Source organism: Tauraco erythrolophus, chromosome 3 (assembly GCF_009769465.1).
Source record: "Tauraco erythrolophus isolate bTauEry1 chromosome 3, bTauEry1.pri, whole genome shotgun sequence".
Lineage (NCBI taxonomy): Eukaryota > Metazoa > Chordata > Aves > Musophagiformes > Musophagidae > Tauraco > Tauraco erythrolophus.
The window spans coordinates 51,591,018-51,613,878 of NC_141467.1; the positions used below are offsets into that span (position 1 = coordinate 51,591,018).

Consider the following 22,861-nt stretch of genomic DNA (forward strand, 5'->3'; position numbering starts at 1 on the left):
TCAGCAGGAAAAGGCAGCGGGTCAAATGCTTCTGCCTTGAGAGCAAAAAGGAAAGCAGGATCAAAAAGCGGCGGCAGAAAACAGTAACTCCAGTCAGTTCTGAGGTGCCCTTGGGAGTCCTAGGAAGAGGCCAACCAGGAACACATTCGGAAGAGTTTTATGGCTGGACACCACACAGCAAGGGTTCCCAACTCAGAGTTGCAAGCCTGGACACGGGAATGGAAGACGAGGCATCCCAAGCCTGGAAACGGACTGTGAACTGGTAAGTCTGGGAACTGCCATTATTTAGGCTAGTTAGAAAACGTCAACTTTAAAGAAGCCAAGCCACGCAAAAAGATAACATTTAATCAGCGTTTGTTTGTTTTTGCAGGGCTGTTTCAGACATTTACCTATGAAACATTCATCAAACACCTCCCGTTAAAAGCGACAAGCTCAGCACATCCATCCACGGGGCAGAGGGGCGAATCCCACCGTTGAGGGGATATCCGTAGGATACTGTTCAACCTCTGGATTGTTAGCGCTGAGAGTTTTTTTTTACCGATGACGCAAAAACTCCTAATTACCTCCTTCAGCGGTACTGTGAAGAGGGCGGTAGACTGTGGCTCTGAGGCGACTACCACGACAAACAACCCATCACTCCACCACAAAAGTGGGGCTTTTAAACGGCTTTTAAAGCCGTTTTCACTGTGACATCATCCTCCCGACAAACACGACCGGCGGCTGCTCCGCTCTCCGCCCCCCTCCCGCCTTCCCCATGGCGCGGCACGCGCACCACCCCGTCCAGCTCCCACGCATGCGCTCAGCCCCGAGCGGGAGACGAGCGCGCGGCTCCCCCTGGCCCCGCCTCCTCGCTCCCGCCCCGCCCCGCCCCGGCGGGGCGGGGCGGGGCCGGGAGCGAGGAGGCGGGGCCGGGAGCGAGGAGGCGGGGCCGGGAGCGAGGAGGCGGGGCCGGGAGCGAGGAGGCGGGGCCGGGAGCGAGGAGGCGGGGCGTCTTCGTGAGGTAGGCAGCGCCGGACGGAGGAACATGGCGTCATCGGCCCGCGTCGCGGAACGTCGTTCCGTCGGAGCGATGTCGCCGCCGCTTTTCAGCCTGCCCGAGGCGCGGCTCCGCTTCACGGTGAGCCGGGCCGGGCCCGGAGGCTCCCCTCTCTCGCGATAGGGTGGGCGGGAGGCTGCGACAGGGCGGGTGGGGTAGCGCTCTGCCTCCCGCCGCGCTGCCCGCTCGCGTCCCCTTCCGCTTGAGCGGCCGCGCCGCCTCCGCCCGGTGCTGGCACCGCATTCCCGGCTGGGGCGCCCGCTGAGGAGGGGCCCGGGCTTCCCTTTTTAACGGGCGTTCAGCGCAGCTGGGATAAAGCGGTGCGAGTCTGTGTAAACGGGCCTTCATACTGGCTCAGCCCAGCCCGCCAAGGGGAGGACCTGCTGCTTAGTTCACGAGAATTAACGTAAAATAAAATGAATTCTGGTGTAACCCTCGCAGCAAAACGTCCGTAGCTTATTGCGCCTCTTCTGAGTGACGCCGTTCCCGTTTCCAGAGCGGGCGGGGCTGGATGCGTGGCGGGGCCTCTGGGCCGCGCCGTTTGCGGCCCGGTTTGTTGGACGGGGATGGGACCTGCACGGAAGCGGTCGAGGCACGGACACTCGCTCCGTTAGGCTGATTTCATCACGGGATATAGACAATTTTAGGCCGTTTTATTCGCGGGAGTGATGTCCCAAGCCACCTGTGAGGCAGGTGAAGTTGTGCGTGTGGGACTTGGGACTGTGTTGGTCGCGCAGTGTGTTCCTCTGTGTTTCACTTCCAGATACTATTTTCACCATGCTCTTAGCCCAGGTCTGCGGTGTGATGCTCTACTGACTCACATGTCTGATGTGCTCGGCACTTGTTATGTGCCCTGCTTGTTACAAAGTTCTCTTTGTAAACTGATGCATAGTGTCTGGCAAATAGATTCCTTAGTATTTCTATCTCCTGCCGGATAGAGGAAGGAGGAGACCTTTGGGTTTTCTAACCTTTCTTTACGTTTTTGGTAGACGTCCACCAGAGAGGCTCTGATTAACAAAAGTATCAAGCCATTGTTGAATGCGTTTAACCAGATTCCTGGGAGGTAAGTAAATGCTGACTGATTTTAAAGGATGCCTGTTCAGATAATTTTTAGTAATCTTGTCTCTAATAGTTGTTATTAACTGGTGTGGAATGTTTGCATTTGCAGTGAAAATGAAAAGAAGTGTACCTTGGATCAAGCGTTTAGAGTTGTTGTAGAAGAAGAAATAGTAAGTCCTTTAAACTGCTACAGCTTAACTCTTGATAAAGCTCAAATTTCTATTTGCAAGTTAACGTATTAATTTAACAGCATCTTACTTTAGTATACGGAAATACTGTTTATTAAAAACATGGATTATGTAAAAGCTACTTAATTAAGATTGAATGTAGATGGTTAAAGGAGATTGGTAGGTAGGACAATGGCAGTATTTTACAGATACCATGTTATAGCGAGAGGTGTTGACTTAGCCTTTTCCAGCAATTCTTTGTAATGCTTATGAAAGTCTGCTATGTCATAAAATTCTAGTTCATAAACGTGCATTATTCTACAACTGTACTTTAAGAGCGAGGTGGAGTGGTTTATCTGTTACTAGCATGTAACAAAGCCGCCTGTCAGCTGAAAAGAACGATCAAAGGAATCAAATAATGATTACTTGAATGAAGGCTGAATGTGGGATATTAATTTTCAGAGGTACCTGACTCTCTCTACACAGTAGGTATTGTAGGGTCTTTAATGGCCAGAAGTGGTCAAGAAATGTTACTCACTCAATAAAAACTTCATATAGTTAACTGGCAGTCTGATTTAATAGATTGTTTGAAGTTTTGAGAAGTTGAGTGTCAATATTTGTTTTAAATATACCTACTTGGAAACAAGAATTTCAGTTTTGTTAGATACATTTAGGTCAGAATAGAGAAGTTTAACACTATTTTGTTTGTTTAGATAAACAAAGCTGCATGTGAAAATCTCCTGGCAATTATTTCTCTTGCAATTAATGGAGTCACAGAAGGTGAGCATCTTCTCTCAAATCTGTTGGCAGTTTTAGGGACCATTTAGGAGAATTTAAAAATCTTGATTTTTGTAAGTCATCTACAGTGGTTAGCTTTGATAATATGTGGCCCTTAAGCTAGTGATTATTAAGTCTGTTTCCTGAGAGGAACGAAGTATAATATAATTAAATTCAGTTACATATGTGACATTTGTGTTGGAATTAATTTTTTTTTAAATAGAGGAAAGTGCATGGTTTTGGTTGCAACATAAATAGCGTTTTCTTTGTCTGCCACTGTAAAATACTTAGAAGTGTCCTGTCGTGATTTTAGAGATGAGACAACTGAGGCAGAGAGGTTAAATGACTTGTAGGCTTCTCTGTCAGTCACTGGCGGAGCCAGAAGTAATTTCTTCTCTACTGATCTGTCAGTACACAGCTGTTTTTAGATACTTTAATATGTTTCTATAACTGTCTTTTCTGTCAAAAATGGTTGTGCTGATCTCTTCTGAAGAGGCTTTCACGCTCTTCTCTTTGTTTATTTGTTCACATTACGCATCAAATGCTTGTTTGTTTAGTAAGTATAGCTCAATTACATATATGTTTTATGAACTGTAGAATAACAAGACCTGTGATTATGAGGAATGCAGACACTATCAAACTACAAAGCATGGGTAGACAAACTTGGAGCGCTGCTTTAGCAGTGCTTTGCTTGAGGAAAAGATTCTCAGGCTTCGTAGGTCTGTGTAGTGTAACCTAACTGTGGATTTAGAAGCCTGGAAGAGTTCGCTTGCAGTCTGCAAAGAGATGTGAGACTGTTTCAGACTTCGAGGGTTTTAGAACAGTTATTCATTTGTTTTACATTAGTGCAGAACTCTCATAAAGCTCCTCTGTGTATGCGTACGTACAGAAACAACTTTAATGGAAGTCTGTGCTTTAGCCCAAGGTTTTTGTTAGGATTTGTGGGAACCCAGAAGGAATTTTTTTCTACTTTTTTAATGTAACGTCCCTCAACTGCCATGCATCTTTATTGCATTTTAGTTCAAATTTGCTGAATAAAATGTTCCCTGTTCCTTACAGGTATCTGCACTGCATCAACCCCTTTTGTGCTCCTGGGGGATGTTCTGGATTGCCTACCTTTGGATCAGTGTGACAAAATCTTCACTTTTGTGGAGAAAAATGTTGCTACATGGAAATCGGTAGGTATTTTTCCAAAATGTGATGATACAGTTGTGCCAAAGCTTCTGTCTACCTGAACCATTTTTACAAACAGGTTTTAACTGTCTTTGTGTGTGTTTGTGTTAAAATAGTAGCATCGAGCATGTTTTCTTTTGAGGTTTAAAAATGCCGAGGCAGCATGGGTCAGATAGCAATAAAAGAAATCGTAATTTTGGTTGATGTTCTGTTGCTGACTCCTTTCTCTATAGTGTTCATGACATTTAGCAACTGAAAATTTAACTTCCCATGCACAATTTATATGAGTAGCTTCTCTTTTGACTTATTATTCAGCATGTTCCTCAGAGCTGCAGGAGATCGCTCCATCTCCAGTTTACAGGGAAAAAGGCTTTCTGGTCACTTCCTTCATGAGCTTTCCATTACAGGACTATCGCAGTGGTGAATATGTTACCCTAAAATGTTTCTGCTCTTGAGGAACAGTCGTTTTTTTAAGGCCCGTGTGAGTGTTTTACACTCTTGCTGTGCCATGGTGCTGTAGCAGGAGAAGAGCTGCTGTGACAGGCGGCTGATCTTCTTGTGCTGCTCTAATTAAAGAGAGAATTCAGGGTCTCAGGCAGAAGTCCTAAGCTGCCTGCATCTTATTCTAAGATCATAAGAAATCTCGGATCTCAGAATCCTTGGTTTACTCTTTGGCAGTACTGCCAGGACCACGAGTGTCAGCAGTGCTATAGGTAACACCTGAAAATTATTCCAGTTTCTCTGTGTTTCCCTAAGCTGGATTTCCTAACCAGGGCTACCTCCCATAGGCATTCATTCAGGCTGTTGTTTCAGGTAACAGTCCCCCGTCTCCCCAGTACGCTCACAAACTGTTCTTTATCATTAATTCAAGTACCTATCAATTTGTTTCTCCTGCTGCCAAATTACTAGTACTGTGAATGCTCTAAATCTTTTGTGTATTACTCTTTGCTTAGGCATACAAATAATGCATGGAATAATAAAGGCAATGAGTGTCAAAAAAAAAAAAGTTTATGCTGCTCTTACAGTTTATTGTCGTATGTGGGTTTTCTGTATAGAGGCTGGATTTAAATGTTGCATTTTATGCTTTCTTGGAATTTGTGGGGCTGCTTGTTTTATGTTGCTTTTTTTTGTGACCTGCCTCTTATTTAAGGGAAAACTCAAATTTAGACTGAACAGTAGGAATGACTAATCGTTACTCATGACTTGTGATTGAATTAAATTCTGCTCAAGAAGCTTTTGTGTTCTCTTAGTGATCTAAATACCTTTACTCCGTTTCAGAATACATTTTACTCGGCAGGGAAAAATTATTTGCTACGAATGTGCAATGGTGAGTCGTAGTTTTCCAGGGCGGGTGGTGTGGAATTAAAGAACTCACTATCTCAGCAAATGAAAGTGAGTTTAACAATTTGTTTTACATTCAGATGTGTTGAATAAGTAGTAAAGTTAAAAGGCAAATCACTCATCTTAGTAGATGTTTGAGTCTTGCTGATTAATCTCTTCCATCAGTGAAGATCATTATAGCAGAACATCTGGGAAATATTTATTTATCAGCAATGACAAGGCTCATGTCAGAGGCTGTATTTGAGTAGGATTCATTTGATTTTATTTTTCATTGCTGTTGAAGGTGTTGGGAGAATTGGTAGAATGCATTTGGAAAAAATACAGGTGATCTGAGGAAGTTACCTTTAAATTTACACATCTTAGCTTCCTTTCCTTAGCTGTGTAGGTCATGTGATTAACAAGTCTTGAATTCTAGTGTGTGAGAAATTGGAAGAGGGATCAATACTAATATTCTTTACTTTACGATATTTAGACCTCCTAAGAAGATTATCTAAGTCACAAAACACAGTCTTCTGTGGAAGAATTCAGCTGTTCTTGGCTAGGTTATTTCCACTTTCAGAAAAATCAGGTGAGATTTTTTGCATTTCATCACACTTAACTTCTACTAAGACTAAAAGACTAAATATGCTGAATCTTTTGAGTTTATGATGGTCACAGACCAAATCCAGTTGGAGAAAATCACTATGCAGTTGTATCTTAGTTCTTGTCTCTACCCTTGATATTATGACTTTCATTTGTTGTGATGTCAAGCACAATTTAGGATGCTATTTCTGAGAATTTAATACCAGCGTCTCGTAAACAACTAAGCGAAGAGACTTGGGAACTTCACAGCTTCTAAGACTGACCCTTTGTTTTTCACAGGACTGAACTTGCAGAGTCAGTTTAACCTGGAAAACGTCACTGTTTTCAATACCAATGAACATGAGAGCACTCTAGGACAGAAGGTGAAAATTCCTATGTCGTTTTTTTCTTATTCTTCAGGAAACGTGCAAGACTGTTTGCGCAGAAATGTGCTACCATGCATAATATTCAGAACTCTATGTTCATAGTTGTGTTGTCCCTCTTCCAGATCAAGCTCCTGATTCTGGAAATAAGCATGTTACCTGGTGCATTAAACTATGCAGACTTTGAAGGGGAAACAGTTTATTTGATTGTGAAGACTAAGCACTGTCACTTGCCATACTAGGTTTTCCCCACAGTGTACGGAGGATAGAGCTGTCTTTTCAGAATTTTCTAGAGAAGTCAAGCTACCATTGCAAAGTGTAGTAAGGTGTTAAGACAGGAGTTTGTTGCATGTTTTACTGGATTAATACTTTAGAGATCTTTTGAATGACCAGTGTAATAGATGTTTAAAATAAAGAACATAATGAAAACTGTATGCAAATCATACTGGCATTTCTATAAGTGTTTAATTATTTTTTCCTGTTAGCACACTGAAGAGAGAGAGGAAGGAATGGACGTAGAAGAAGGTGAAATGGGAGACGATGAAGCACCAACAAGTTGGTGAGCTTATAGCAATTCTAAAAGTTGAAACACAATTTTATAAAGTGAAAGTAAAGAGATGTTTGGGAAATACCCTGAAATGTTGTACTCAGAATTCTGCTTACCTCCTGTCCTTTCAAGATTTGATACAACATAGCAGTGTCTTAATCTGTTTAAGTGGAGATGCCTGGAAGAGGAAAGAAATCTACAGATTATTTGAAAAAGTTGCATATCCTGGCTGAGAACCACTGTTACACTCTCACAGTTTTCCCAATTATCTTAACAAAAACTTCTGGTAAGATCTATTCAGGGATTCTGAGTACGTCATATATATTTTTAGGAGAAAAAGCTGTGCCTCTCTTCATTCCCTAGATGAGAATCTTATGAGTTTTTCACTTTTTCTTACTGTTTGCTTTTATGGTAAGAAAGTAAAAATAGACTGGATGGAAAACTCTTTTAGAGACACATTCTGTATTGGAGTTCTTTGTAAGGGCTCACTGTTGACTCATCATTTCACTTATGAAATGAATGATTTTTTCTGAGATTGCACATTGCTTTCAATATTGTTTTTTATGTTCCCCCCCCACCCCCCCAGTTCCATTCCAATAGATTATAACCTGTATAGAAAATTCTGGTCGCTTCAAGATTATTTTAGAAATCCTGTGCAGTGCTATGAGAAGGTGTCGTGGAAGACTTTTCTTAAGGTAATCTGAGTTTGTGCTTTCAACCATTCAGCCTAAGTGAAAAATCACACTTTACACAAGTAGAAGAGTGACTGTGTAAGCATAGAACGGTTGAATCACTAATGCCATTGAAAAATAATAGTGCATGAGAAAATGCATTTTGCTGTTCTATAAAGTGAGCCCTTGATGGTAAACAGTATATTAAGACATACAGTAAATCCCCTGATAAAACTTGTGTATGTCAGTAACAAACTTCATAGGTAGTCAGAAGTACCTTTTTTGTGGTTTATCATAGAAGTTGTGGGCTTGGGCATTTTTTTTCCCCAAGAAGAAAAATAGTTCTGCCTAATCCTAGATCTTACTTTTGAATAGTCATATTGATCCTAGTGGGATCTTTAAGACGATAGGTCTCTAATGAAACAGATCTCTTTATAGTAGCAATGACTTGACCATCCCTTTCAGCCAGCTGTTTCAATTTTGCTTAGTGTGAATGTTGAGGACGATTTATTGCTAAGCTACCTGTTTCTTCACAATTTGCCACTTGCTTATTTAGTAGCAAGAAGCCTGGTGTTTTAGTCTTTATTCACTGTTTTCTGGTAGTAAGAGGTAACATCTGCTCAGACATTCTAATATGAATCTTATTAATGAGGTGTACGTTCTCAGCTTTCCAACAAAACCCCACAAAAACCCCACAAACACCCCCACCCCTGTCATGTATGGTTCAGATAAAGTGAACAAGGCCAGGCTTAAGTCTTTCAGATGAAATAATTTTTGAGTTTTTCTTCGCTAGAGCTTTAAGGCTCTGAATTGATTTTTAAGAGCAGCACTGTGAAGTTAATTCTCACTTATGTACCTTTGTATATGTTCTGAACAACTTTGAGTTTGAATATCACACTATCATCACGTGGACCTTTTTTCTTCATAACATCTGAACAACAAAGCAATTGTGCACAACCCATAACATTGTTTTTCTTAGCATATTTTAAATACTCCAAATGATTAGATGTTCTGAAATGATAACGCTTTCACTGTCATTTGTGGTGTTCAGATATTGGTGGCACATGGGTCTTGTTTCAACTGGCTGATAGCAAATTTACAAGTGATTTTACTTGCTTGGCACTAAGTCTAGTCTCTAGTGTAGTTCTCTAATTACCAAGTTTTTGTATTATTTTCATGTGTGGTAAATAACTCCGTTTTATAGTACTCAGAAGAAGTTTTGGCTGTTTTCAAAAGTTACAAATTGGATGACACTCAGGCTTCCCGAAAAAAGTTGGAAGAACTAAAAACAGGAGGAGAACATGTATATTTTGCCAAGTTCCTAACTAGTGAAAAGGTATGTGATTTCTTTTCTCAGGATCACAGACTAGTTAAGGTTGGAAGAGACCTGTGTCTAATTTAACCTCACTGCTCAAAGCTCTCAGCTAGAGCAGCTTGACCAGCACTGTGCCCAGTTGAGTTTTGAATGCCTCTGCAGATAGAGACACCACAGCTTCTCTGGGTATCCCGTTACGTTGTGTGGATTCGCTGTTAGTTGAGGATTTAAGGACTTTTATTTTATTATTAGGGAATAAGAGTTTGAAGTAAAGCTGATGTTTATTTATTGCATTTGATGTGTATTATTACCTTTAAAAAGGGAAGTTAAAAGGGAGTAATTATTTAAAAGATCTGTTGCTTTTTTATTGCCTTTTAGAAGTACGTTTTCAAAACTTGGCTGATGATGTGTTAACTGTATTTGCTGCCTCATAATAGTCTTGTTTAAAGTTGCTTCCAAAAAGATCTTGAGAGTTTTTAATTCTGTTAATATCAACTAAAAAATACAACACTATGGGTTTGTTTTTTTTTTTTTTGTTTAGCTGATGGATTTACAGCTGAGTGACAGTAACTTTCGCCGTCACATCTTGTTGCAGTACCTAATACTATTTCAGTATCTAAAGGGACAGGTCAAATTTAAGAGGTAACGTGGAAATATTTTGTGTTTTGGGGATGGGGTGCTAAATACTGGGAGATAAACCAAAATATTTTAAATGAGCTTGTCTGTTTGTTATAAAGTTCTTGTGAAACTTGCAGAGCCTTGGATTTGGTAAATACAGGGTGTGGCTGAAGTTATTTTACAGCAGAAAAGGGGAGGTCTCATTCTTGTCTTTCCCTCCTCCTCTCTGCGTGGTTCTCTGCCGTCCCTTGCAGTGACTCTAGTGTTCATTAGACTTTCTCAAATTTGTGCAGTTCACTAAACCAGTGAAAAAACAAAAACTGTCTGCAGTTAGTTTTCTGCCAAATTGGTGAGTTGAGTGGGGTCTCAGAGAAGTAGGGGCCACTAAAGCTTGCTTAAGGTGAGTGCCAGCCATGAGAGGGAAGGGAAGGAGAAATCGCTCTTCGGCAGCAGCAAGTTGTTAGACCAGTGCAAGCTACTTCTATGTGACATCATTTTGAATCTATTTTGGCTCTGCAGTGTGGTGTTGGTGGCCGATTTGTTTTTTCCTGGTGTGCTACAGAATTCTGTCCAAAATAGCAAGAAATAACGGTGGTGATTATTGCTTTTATAAATTAATGGGACAGACAAAACCCAATCTTTTCCTACTCTGTACTGTAATGCTAGGCTGAAAAAACCCTACCTTTCCATTCATTCCCTGTCCCCTGACCACATGTGCACATAAGGATTAACATTTAAGGCAGCTGTCTTTCACCTGCAATATGCTGCTTTTATAAACAGATCTCAAAGAACTTTTCAAACTAGATTATGATCATTGCTCTCATTCTATAGATAATTTACCAAGGCAATGCAGTGACAGAGAAGGAATAGAATTCACGTTTTCTGAATTACAGTTCAGTCCTGTAGAGATGATAGTCAGTCATTTCAATGACAATTCATTGAAGTGTTAATTAAAAGCACTCATTTATCAGTTATCAAGGATGGTGTGACATAAATGGTGTAGTATAACACTTAGTGCAGTTGTTGTAAAATAATACTAATTATTCCCTTCCTTAAAAAAGGTGAACTTTTCCTATTAACTAGGATAAGCTAGTTCTAATAGTTTTTCTCGTGTTACTGACTTAGCAAATGTAAACATGACTATGGCTAGTTAAGGTACCTAGTGCTTCATAAAAAGCTGATTTGTGTTATATTGCTTTTGAACACTGTAAACGGAATGTTAATTGTTTTGCTTCAAATGGATTCTTCTTGAACCAGTGAAAAACAAAAATCAGATTCTCTGATTTTTAATGTGTTTTAAAAAGTTCTGGTCTCTGCTTGAGAATGAAGTGAGCTATGTTAAACTTCTGTGTTCTTTTCTTTTCACTTCTACTTATTGATTGCATTATAATTCCAGATGTACCAAGCAAGTTGTTTAATGACTTCAGGTTATGCTATATATATTTCATGTTTTGAAATACTCGAGATCTGTGTTCGGTATGCAACCGGTAGATTAATGGTTTCTTTTACTATGGTTTGTCTGCAGTAGTGCTTCAGCTGGAGTTAGGAGAGGTTTTTTTGAAGTAAGTCTTTTCCTTGTGCCCACTTGCTGTGCTTTGGGTCCAACATCAAGATGTGATCTTGAATCACACAAATGAGCTTGCTATTGGATGAAGCTAAACCTGAAAGTATATTCCACAAACACATCTAACTAACTCCACAAACTATTAAGTGGCCAGTCCATGGGACCAGACCAGAGCACGTTCAGAGTACTTTCTTCAGATCCCCACTAACGTCCTTCAGAAAGTACATAGTGTAAACCATGTGTCCTAAGCACTATTTTGATGTATAGTAAACTCTTCAAATTTTTTTTAGAAAAAGCTGATTTAATGACACTTAGTTTTGCTGCTTTTTTTGTTTTGTTTTGTTTTTTTCAATTCCAGTTCAAACTATGTTCTAACAGATGAACAGTCTCTTTGGATTGAGGATACTACAAAAGCAGTTTACCAGGTTGGTACAGTAGATACTTCTCTAAAAATTACATGGAAAAATATTTATCATGTAATATTATATCAATCAACTTTGAAGCAGTAAACATTTTCTTTGGCTTTTTTCTACGTATTCTGCTACAAATATAATGCAAACAGTTAACTTTTTTCTTCCTCCCAATCATAGCTTCTTTCAGAAAATCCTCCAGATGGGGAAAGATTCTCAAAAATGGTAGAGGTAAGTACTTCAGTGCCTGTCTGAACAAAAACCATATACAGCATAAAAAAGCAGTATCGATTTAAAGCAGCTTTTGGAACCCAGGTGTTACATCTGAGTGAACTTTTATGTCATCTCAGGGAAGAAAGGTTTCATAATGTCTTTTTGGTTTGTAGTCACATTTTTTCCATGCTTTCATTAATGTACTTTTCTTCCTTTTCCTGTGGAGAAATGGAAATTTGTGCATATGTACATACAGGAGACATGAGTTATGGGAAAAAAAAATGAATAAAACTTTTTTGAAAGCCTTTGCAGAAAAGAGTGCTGTGCCCAAAGACATAGGGTTAAGATATAAGTGGAATTTAAAAAAAAAAATTCATCTTGCTTTCTTTTTTTCCTTTGCTTTGGCTGCATCTATTTTCTTCTTTAGAGAAGAAGTAAAGCCTTTTCCACAATTGTTGAAGAGAGGAGATATGTTATTTTTGAGTAAACTAAACCAGCTGCCTAAGATCATACTGATGACCTTCAAAAGAGTAACTGAAATAGAGTGACAAAATTTTCCCTTTAATTGTAATAGCTCAATTAAAAACTTTGAAGTCAACTCTGAAGGTGATTATTACCCTAATAATGTGCAATGATATATTTCCCCAGCATATATTAAATACGGAAGAAAACTGGAACTCATGGAAAAATGAGGGCTGCCCAAGCTTTGTGAAAGAAAGGTAACTATTTTGAAGTAGAAGCTTGCTGCTGCTTGTTTGAAATGATGGTTCGACTTCACAATATGTCCCCACAGTGTATATGAACATTAATGATGCACACAACTGATAATTGCATAGTCGGATGTCCCTTGTGTGTGTGCAAAAGGCTCTTGGATTTCTGCTAAAAGTCTTAAGGCTTCATTGTGTCAATGAAGAGGTGGTTATGTGCGTGCAGGGTCTCAGGAGAGCGTTCCTCACTGCCACATGACAGTGTTTTCTTCCCTTAATACCAACGATCCAGCCGCTGAGGAGACTGGGGCAAGTTGTCTGCCCTCCTTCCTTCAGCAGACCCGGGGTTGAAAACATTGTTGCCTGACTTTTCCACCTACCGCTTTGGATTGCCTCTAATGAAGCCTTTGGTGTTACAGCTATGATGGGGCAGCATACCTGGAGTTTTGTCCTCTTACATACCTTGTTAGGTTTGCCACTTGGTGGTGATTGCTTATCTCAAAGAAAAATACGATTAGGTGGCTTTCGCCACTGAAAGATTTCCTGTGCAGTTAGTTACTAACTAGTGGCAAAACTTGAACTTTGACTTCATATGTCTACTTGACTGTCTTGAGGTGATGACCAAACGTTCTTCTTCCATTCTTATTCGTTCTACACACAGACTATAGCTTCTTCATGGTAAGGAGTGTCTAGGTCATTATCTCTTTGCCAGTCTCATTTTATGGAGAGATCAGGTGGAGTCACCTCTTCGTGAATTCAGCTTTTTGCAAAAAAGGGAGGAGGGCTGTGAGAAGAGAGAAATTACTATTTGGGGGTGGGGGGGGGAGGAAAGTAAAATTACAAAATTTGACTTTCATAAATGTTCTGTCTCCTTCTTTAGATCTCAGCCAGAGTTTCAGCTTGGGTAGGTCTTACCCTAAACTCAGTGGTCTGAGATGTCCATTTTCTGATCCCGTGTAATCAGGTGCCCCTGGGGAAAGAGAACTTGCAATCATTAAGGAGATGAACCCAGCAGTAGGGTGAATCATACTTAGTATGTGCTGCTGGCTTCAATCTGATTTGCTTCTTTTCTATATCAAGATTCTAATACACCTTTAAATTTGTGAGTGAACTAATTTTGGTGTGGGGCAAATCCCTTTCCTTACTTTATCTTCTCTCTCCTCTTCTGCCTTCCTCATTCCACTCCTAGAATCCTAGTCCTTCTGAACACTTCTATTATGATTGAATTAGGCACCATCTTAAGTGAAATGACCTCATTTTGTTCTCTGAATATTACTGGTTTGATACTAAAGAACATCTTTTTTTTCTTTAGACCTCCTGATTCTAAGCCAATGAGGCCTGTGAGAAAGAGGCCAGCTCCAGAGGACTTTTTAGGAAAAGGACCAAACAAAAAAATCCTTATGGGGAAGTATGTTGAATTTCTTTTATTACAGGGTTTCTAGGGTTTGGTTGGTTTGGGTTTTTTTTGTGGGAGGGTGGGGATTGCCAGTGACTGTTTTTTTCTAGTCAGTTATTTTCCAACTTCCTCACTTTGGAACTGCCAGGAAAGAACAGCCAAGGGGCATGTCGGTTCTTTAAAAACTTGCATTAGGCTTCCTTTCCTTATTACAGGCTGAAAATCGGTGGTTTGTACTTGTTGGGTCAGTTCTTATACTTTTGTCCTCTTTATGTTTTTGCTTAAAATTTATCTATGCCATGGGTTTTAAAATAACATCCACTGATATTTTATCCCTGGGGCAAAGAATTCTTGATATGTCCTCCACAACAAAAGTGCCATATTTTGCATGATACTACTTGGTGCATTTTTCCACTTCCTTTTTTAGGAGAAATGATAGTCTCTTCATTGTAACAGTTCACCCAACCTAGATGTGGAAATTTTCAACTATCTTGAGCTTCAAGACTTTGTACTGAGTGTGTAGTAAAATGTCTCTTCTGAAAGTGATACATTATTTCATTTATCAAAACAAAATGACTGAATTTAGCTGATTTGGAAAGACAGAGCTTGTTACTAATTCTGACCACGGATCAGAAACAAATTATAATGGAAAATTATGTATTAAATTTCTTAATTTGCAATGTCTGTCAGATAAGATTTCTGTCACTTCTGATAATTCCTAGTATGTACATACCACAAAGTTTGTATGGTATGCTTTCTTATAAAGGCTCTGGGGTGAGAATTTCTGTAGCATTGTTTCATGTGTCTGTCTTTTGGTGAATGATGGAACGTAGAATAATAGAATGATGAGTGTGGAGTTTGATATGGGTTTATGCTTCTCTCTTCAGTGAGGAACTGACCCGCCTTTGGAATTTGTGTCCTGACAACATGGAAGCTTGTAAATCTGAGAGCAGGTATGTTAAAAAATGGTGTATCTTTGTCTAAAGTCAAATTTCAGCACTCTAATTACACACAAAATTACAATTATTACAAAAAGGCATAGGAAGGCATGTAAGGTGATCTTGTATGGTATGCCATTCCACTGTGTGTCTTGAGAAGTTTGTTGTACGAATCTTTTTCTTGAAGTCTCCTTATGGTTTTCTTCACTAGCGTTTATGCTGTCAGTAATTTTCATTGCTTAGTAAAGTAAAATCTAAGCTAAAAACCAGATGGAAACTCTCATTTAGTAGAGCGTGATTGTATTATTAAGTACCTTATGTAATAAAGGAAGATTGCCAAGTCTGGCTCTAATGGAGTTAGCGTGCTATTTGGCTATGATTTTCAAGCAGACGTGTGTCTTGAACAATACTAGACAAGAGGAAAATGGCTAGCCAGCATTGTTTCGTGCATACCGGATCTACTAGTGGTCCAGTTGTAGAAAAATACAATTATTGATTATCCTTTCTGCTTACACAATTGTAGGAAATACTGAAAACGTGCTTTGCTACATAACTTTCTATTTGTAAAGACAACGTAAGCCATTTTTGTGCAGATGGCACCTAGTATGAAAATTTGGAAAAGGAATGGGACAGTTCCCAAGAGAACTTTGTGGCTCTAAAGGCTGAATGCCTGGGGAGAGGTCCTAGCTGTGCAGATGTCCTGAGTGGAGAAATTGCTTGTTCAGAGGTTGAGAGCTCTGCAGAGGAAGTGCCTTCCTTTCTTGAGAGGCTGGGATGTGCAGGAAGGCCTCTGACAGGATACTTGCTTTTACTATGCCAAGGGCTAAAGGTGGCATTGTGTTTGGAACCAAAGCTTTTGATATCCTGTGCGTGACTGTATTGTGTTGCAACTTCTTTAAATACAATTTTTAAAAATAAAAAAAACCCACACCAAACCTAAACAAATGGAGATGAACCAAGAAAATGCATGCCATGGTAAACAGGGAAGAGAAGAATCCCAGGGATCTGGATTCCGTTCCAAATTTTATTATAGACTTTGTGACTGAATGTGGTCAAATGACTGTAAAGTTTTGCTTTGGTTCCTCATGTTTTCGTTCAAATGGGGTAATACTTCCTTACCTGTCTTCTTTTTAGATAGCTCTTCTTGAGATAAAATCTGGCTTTTAAGTTTTTGCGTAGTGCCAAATACAGCAGGATTCAAGTGAGATGGGTTCTCAAGATGCTGGCTTTGGTTCCAGTAGTCAGTGATATTACTGCACTTGAACATGCATGGGGCACTCCTTTACTGGGCAAAACGTGTCTTGGAAAACAAAACCAAAGTGAGTTCATAGACTCACAATGCGCTGCACTTCCCCACTGCCCCAGCCCTGACGGATCACTGGGTTCCCTCGTAGGAGCAGATGTGTCTCTGTCAGGCATTAGGTAGGAGAAACAGAGATCATTGTGAGCTTGCTTTGCACACTGATAATCTCGGCACTCAGTAACCTACACCTCTTAAGTAACCTGTATTTGTTGCTTGTAGTGTTCAAAGCAAGATCATTGAGAATGTTATTTCTGTTACTTTTTTAGGTTATGGTTCCTTATGTGCTGGTTTGACTATCTTACAGAAGCAACCACTAGCTGTTCTAAGAACAGAAACATCAGTCACCTTTTTCATATGTCCCTATGAACCACAAATATTGTCTTTTAAATCGCAGAAGAGCTGAGGTTGGAAGGGACCTCCAGAGATCACCTAGTCTGCCCCCTTGCTCAAAGCAGGGTCAACTAGAGCAAGTTGCCTAGGACTTTCTCTAGTTGAGTTTTGAATGTCTCTTCAAGAGTGAAAGCTCCACAGCCTTCCTGGGCAACCTGTTCCAGTGTGTGACCACCTTCACAGAAAACTTAGGAGAGGGGCATTTCTGGTGCTTAAGTGGAATTTCCTGAATTTCAGTTTGTGCCAGCTGCTGCTTGTACTTTCACCAAGCAGGGTCACATCTGACTATTTCTTCCTTACTGTCCCCATCAGGTATTTACTGCCCCTGAGCCTTCTCTTCTCCAAAGTAAACAGTCCTAGCTCCCTCGGCCTCTCATTGTTTGTCAGATGTTCCTGTCATGCACAGCCTTTTGCATGGATCCATGTTTCTTGTGCTGGGGAGCCCAGAACTGACCCCGCTCTCCAAATGTATCTTGCCAGTGCTGAATAGAAGGGAAGGATCCCTTTGACCTGCTGGCAACCCTCATTCCAATGCAGCCCAGGATGCCCCTGGCCGCCTTTGCCAGAAGGGTGCATTGCAAGCTCACATTCATGGTGGTGTCCACCAAAGCCTTTTTTGCAAAGCTGCACTCCAGTCAGTCAGTCCCCAGCCTGTACTGGTGCCTCGGGTGGTTCTTTGCCAGGGGCAGGACTTGGCCTTTCCCTTTCCTGATCTTCATGAAGTTCTTGTCAGCCAGTTCCTCTGGTCTGTTGAGGTCCCTCTGGTCTGTCAGCCACTCCTCCCGGTTTTACATTGTTTGCAAACTTGCAGAGGGTGCACTCTCTCCTCTCATCAGTAGGTCAGTAATGAAGGTGCTAAATAGTACTGGCCCAGTACTGAGCCCTGGCATCTGCTAGTGACAGGCCTCCAGCTGGGCTTCATGGCACTGATCACATCTTTTTGAGCCCTGGAGTTCAGATGCTTTTCAGTCCACTCGAAATAAATCAATTTCTCCTGATGCCTGTAGACTTAGACCTGTATTGAATGTGCTTTAAGTGAAGTACCTTCAGCAGAAGGTACAGGGATCACCGTGGGGCGTGAAAGGAGCAAGTTGAGGAGACACTAAGGTTGGATCATTAAGTACAACATTAAGCTGACTAATGTCTTTCCTACTCTAAAATTAGTGATTGTCAATAATTGAAATTGGGGAGTAAATAGTAGTCTTTAACTTTCTCCGGTAGCAGATGAAGCAGAAATGGGGGGGATGGGAGAGTAAAGAGGCCGTGTTTTACTTACCCTGCGCTGTCGAATTGCATGAAACTAATAACCATTTTGGACTCCTGAGCTCTTGGGAGCGGTGTGAGTGGCAGTGTGGTTCTAAAGCAGCCAGTCAGTTGTTACGGGCATTTTTATGAAAGTCTCATTTCCTTATTGCCAGGATTATTGTCTTGCATCCTGCAGTCCTTTCTCGTCGAATGCTATTGACAGATGTTCGTGTCACCTTTTGGTATGACAGAAGGTTCAAATGCATGTCATCGGCAGTGCTAGCAGCTGCTGGTACGCTTCAGTGGTTGTGCAGTAGACAGTTTTATAGCAACACCTATCAAACAGATCCTTTGCTTATTTGCAGTTGTTAAATTTGAGTAGGTTGTTTTTTGGGGATTTTTTTTTTCTTCAGTGGTTAAACTTGAGATGTGTATGGAGGAACTGAAAGCCGGCTATTTTAGAGTAGATTTTGAGGAGTATTAAGCTCCTTATTTTATTTTTTTAGGGAATATATGCCAACATTGGAGGAATTTTTTGAAGAAGCTATTGAACAAGCAGACCCTGAAAACATGGTTGAAAATAAGTATAAGTATGTCAGTCTTTCTTGTGTTTCACTTTACTTTGATCTCTTTTATGTTTGGATTGTTAAAGAAAACAGACTGTTCTCTGTATTGCTAGTATCTGTGTAGGACTCTAGTAATGTACAAAAAATGTGTTGAATTTTTTCAACAAAGAATTATGTTGGTTAGTAAATGCCTCAGATCTTTTTCTGTGCTTTTATAGACTGAAGACTGTTACCAACCAAACTTGTGTTTTATTATAGGGCTGTGAACAATTCTAACTATGGCTGGAGAGCACTGAGACTTCTGGCACGCAGAAGTCCCCACTTCTTCCAGCCAACAAACCAACAATTCAAGAGTTTACCTGAATATCTAGAAAACATGGTAATCAAATTAGCCAAGGAGCTGCCTGTAAGTAATATTATCATATAATAATAAATGCTGAATTCACTTGACTTCCTGTTTGTCTCTGCAGTCCATTTGGTACATGGGGAGGGAGGGAGCAGGAGACAAAAAAACACACGGGGCGGGGAAAAAGCTTGTAAAGTAAAAATTGAAGGTAAAATTGATCCGATTGGTGACGATCTCAGTAACACTAAACTGTGAATAACACAGACTAACCAAGTAACTGCTGAGCTCTGCCTTGTATTCTGTGAACAAACAGCTGTGGCAATACCAAATTTTTCTGCTGGGTTGGTAGACAGGAATGTATTTGTACCCAGATACTTGGCTTCCATGTTGTAGAGCAAACCACTTTTATGGAAGGTGTAAGGCAGTGCTAGGGGTCATGAGTATCAGTTGCTGTGGCTGCTGGGATGGCAGTAAAAGGGTCAGGGTGTGCAGCTGAGGATCCTGTGCTACGTGTTACTGGAGCTTTACAGCAAGATTTACCAGAGGTCTTCCATCAGCACCCCTTTTAAAATACGTAAAGAAAAGTAGACCTTCTGGAGCTGTAAATTTAAGGCATTAACCCTTTGCATGCTGAACAGTGTGATTTGAGACCAGAGAGGAGTCTTTCAGGTAGCTTTATCCACAATGATAAGAGAGACTAACAGTTGGAGAGGGGAGTGTTTCTAAACCTTTGAGTTAGCACACACACAACCCAGCAGTTTCTTGCAGATACAAACCCATGCTTCCATATTTGAGACCTTCCTTGTCTGCAGTGTGAAACCACTGAGGTGTAAAGGTCGGATTGTAACATATAGCTTGGTTTGTTTGTTCAGCCATCAGAGTTAGCTAGATGCTAATAGCAATTTTAGAAAAAATACTGGGAGAGGAAAGCTGTTGAATATATTAAGGTATCACTGTGTAATATTTCTGGTGGTACTACTGTCATGTACTAAATGTTATGGTAAGAAACAAATGTGTAGATAAGGGCTGTGATTGAAATGTAGGAAAAGAAGCCTTCGGTTCATCTCGCTGATCAGAGAGTGAAAAGTTTGTTGTTTGTGTATTTCTTTGCCACCTTTAAGAAGTTTGAAAGTACAGAAAACTTTGAGGAATTCCTGAGTGAGGAATAAAATTAGTGAAGAGTAATAATTTAAAAATATTCAACAGTAGTGGTCTCAAAGTTGCTTGGTTTGTTTTTTTCTTTTTAAAAGTAAGTAGTAAAGCTAGGTATGTCATGCTTAGTTATAGTTACTGTGAAAAGGAGAGAATCCTGTGAAGTGGATACTTTCATTAAGGTTTTTAGTTAATACTGTGTTTTACTAGAACACTTGTTACTGGTGTTTTGGACAGAGGAGACTGGGGGACTTTTAATTCTCATATGGGATCATGTCAGGTTTTCCATTCTAACACGCATTCCGGGGACCGTCACAGAGCTGTAAAATTTCTCTTTAAACACAAAATTCATCCAGTGATTTTTAGTTCTCTCATTGTAGCCTCCTTCTGAAGAAATAAAAACAGGCGAAGATGAAGATGAGGAAGATAATGATGCTTTATTAAAGGAAAACAATGAAAGTAAGATTTGCATGTTCTCAGTCTTGTCTTTCTTCATGTGTGTAATAGAAGTTGTGTTTTATCGTAGTTTCTACCGAGGGTCACCAGCCCTGGTTACCCCAGCGCTACTGACCGGAACCCGTATTTGTACCAAAAAGCACAGCCTTTTCTGGACACAGGGCACCAGTAGCAACCTCTCAGTTTCATGGCCTGCAGTGCTGACTGCATCTACCTCGTTGAATTTGGTTTAGCACTTCCATTAGGAGCGCCTTCCACCTTTTCTGCTGCATAGTGTACGTTTACAGCGTTAGTAGGTGTTTGTAGCTAAAATGCCGGCATCGCTGTGTAAAAAACCTACCGGAGTGTTGCTCACCCCGCTTTCCTGGTCTTTCTGCCTTTTATTTGCTACAGGGAAGGGCCTCCCTCTAGCCTCTGTTGAGGTGGGTAGTTATGGGACTTTCAGAAATGGCTATATTCTAACTCCGAGATCTTTACTTCCTCTTCATTTAAAATATCTTCAAGGCAAAAGCTTCTCTGTAAGAAGATCAACCTTCCTGACAAATGTCATCTCTTGTTCCTCTCCATGAACTAGTCCTTTCATTTTTGTCTCTCACCTGTAACCCTGGTATGTCATGCTCCTAAGCGTCCTTCCCTGTCTCCTGTCTTTGTGAATCTGCCTTCTTCCATCCTCATTCCTGCCTTCACCTCACAGCACCTCCTCCCTCATGTGTCGTATCTCTGTATGGCAGCTCTTGGGTCCAGCGTGGGCAGTTGGGATATGCAGGGCCTGGAACTCGCACAGCGGGTACTGCTGGTTACCTGTGGGCTTCCATGATTTTGTTGAAAGATTTTTCTGTTAGCGGAAGGCCTTCTCTGGGCCTCTGTGAATCTCTCTTCCACTGCCATTTTCCATCCAGCACCTGACCTTTTCCACAGTCTCCTTGCCAACAGTGGAGGGGTTCTCTCCTCTTCACCTTAACGCTGCCTGAAACAGCCTTTGCAGTTTTGCTGCGTTGAATTTACGTCTTTCTTTAAGTCTTGTCCTAAAGCAAAGACGGCAGAGCCGTGGTCTGCTGTACACCATTGTGCTCAGAAGTAAGGGAAGTGACCTGAGTGCTTTTGTTTTGGCATTTGTGATCTTCCCATCTTTCTCCTCGATGTAGTGGGTTTAGTTCAGATAAATGAGTGTGGCTGATTGATAAGCACTGGGGAGAGTGGAAACTTACACTCCGTGCCAGCTGGCTCTTCAGGTGGCACGAGGGTGAAATGCTTACTAAAAATTAAGAATATCATTAATTCTCTGCATAAGTTATTCAGTCTTTAGGTTTTTTTCTTTAGAACAGTGTGAAATAAACACAGGTGGTTAAGCCATAGATTATAGACCATAATAAGCTATAAACATGTGAACCCACCTGTGTAATTGCTGCAGCACTCAGCTTCTCAGCAGAGCACAGTGTTCTGTGGTTTCTATCTTGATGCCAGAATGGCAGAAAATTCCTTAAAGTACTGACTACATGTTAAAGTTACTATCCCTTTCACAGTCCTGCTGCTATTAGGGACATGAGGCTTTCGTAACTCACTAAAAGGGAAGCAAAATATTTTTTGCCTGGATTAACTCCACATAAAGTGACTAAAATAAGTCTAAAAGTCAATTAAAGATCACTCTGAACTTTAATCTTATAGTTGACTCATGTATTGAGAATTGCAGGCTACCTGTCAAAATCCTTGTTTTCTTTTGGAGGAGGCAGTTCTGGTGCACTTAAGGCTTTAGCAATCCTGACTCAATCAAACAGGAGATGACAGTAAAACCCAAGTTTTTCTTTATCATGGGCAATAAGGGACGTTCCTCTTGAAACCCAAGTAATACATCTGTAAAAAATCCATCTGTTCTCAGAGCTCTTGAGTAGGTTTTAACAGCTAAAGGAAAGGTGTAAGTCAGACTGTCAGTAAATAAATAGGAGGTTTAAAATGGGGCAGATCAGGTAAGTTTCATTAGCCGCATCTGGAGACATCTCCTGCGTCTCACTGATTCTTTCTCTTTTCTTTTTCCTTCCCCCCAAGGTCCAGAGGTTCAACGGGACAAAGCCATGACGGGCGAACAGATCGAGTTATTTGCCAACAGGCTGGGGGAGCAGTGGAAGGCCTTGGCCCCCTACTTGGAAATGAAGGATTCTGATATACGGCAGATCGAGTTGGACAGCGAGGACGTGAAGATGAGAGCCAAGCAGCTGCTGGTTGCCTGGCAGGATCAGGAGGGCACCCATGCGACCCCCGAGAATCTGATCACTGCGCTGAACAAAGCCGGGCTTGGTGACCTCGCGGAGAGCCTAACCAATGACACGGAAGGCAGCAGCTAGCTCGGTTCGGACGTGAACTTGTCATTTGGTGTGTGGGGGGATGGTGGTGGTAATTGTCACTGTTCTGGTTGTTGTCCTCATCATTGTTAATTGTGACTGTTTTGCTACTGTTAATTGTTACATTGTTGCTAGGTAACAGACTTTTGATAGGTATTTTATGTTCAATAAACGATAAAATGTTTTAATAA

At 40.8% G+C, this 22,861-nt stretch overlaps 1 protein-coding gene across 3 annotated transcripts; it reads left to right on the top strand.

The window, feature by feature from the left end:
* Nucleotides 1-1,011: 1,011 nt before the first annotated feature.
* THOC1 (THO complex subunit 1) lies at nucleotides 1,012-22,861 on the top strand. 3 transcript variants are annotated; one of them, XM_086608591.1, is made up of 22 exons: nucleotides 1,012-1,117; nucleotides 2,026-2,099; nucleotides 2,205-2,265; nucleotides 2,976-3,042; nucleotides 4,099-4,217; nucleotides 5,491-5,539; nucleotides 6,026-6,121; nucleotides 6,415-6,497; nucleotides 6,983-7,056; nucleotides 7,631-7,739; nucleotides 8,920-9,051; nucleotides 9,572-9,672; nucleotides 11,571-11,637; nucleotides 11,803-11,853; nucleotides 12,484-12,554; nucleotides 13,423-13,446; nucleotides 13,855-13,950; nucleotides 14,826-14,891; nucleotides 18,321-18,404; nucleotides 18,639-18,786; nucleotides 20,259-20,337; nucleotides 22,378-22,861. In XM_086608591.1, the coding sequence occupies exons 1-22, from the start codon at nucleotides 1,025-1,027 to the stop codon at nucleotides 22,671-22,673; spliced, it is 2,040 nt and encodes a 679-aa protein (XP_086464717.1). In that variant the 5' UTR covers nucleotides 1,012-1,024; the 3' UTR covers nucleotides 22,674-22,861. The 3 variants fall into 3 exon arrangements, with proteins under 3 accessions (XP_086464717.1, XP_086464716.1, XP_086464718.1); XM_086608590.1 differs by lacking the exon at nucleotides 13,423-13,446; XM_086608592.1 differs by lacking the exons at nucleotides 13,423-13,446; nucleotides 22,378-22,861 and adding an exon at nucleotides 22,058-22,370.

Excerpts from the sequence above, each read along its gene's own strand:
- THOC1 (XM_086608591.1), top strand. The coding sequence starts at position 1,025 with ATGGCGTCATCGGCCCGCGTCGCGGAACGTCGTTCCGTCGGAGCGATG. Across the intron at positions 1,118-2,025 it reads AGGCGCGGCTCCGCTTCACG|ACGTCCACCAGAGAGGCTCT; the intron begins GTGAGCCGGGCC and ends CGTTTTTGGTAG. Across the intron at positions 5,540-6,025 it reads TTTGCTACGAATGTGCAATG|ACCTCCTAAGAAGATTATCT; the intron begins GTGAGTCGTAGT and ends TACGATATTTAG.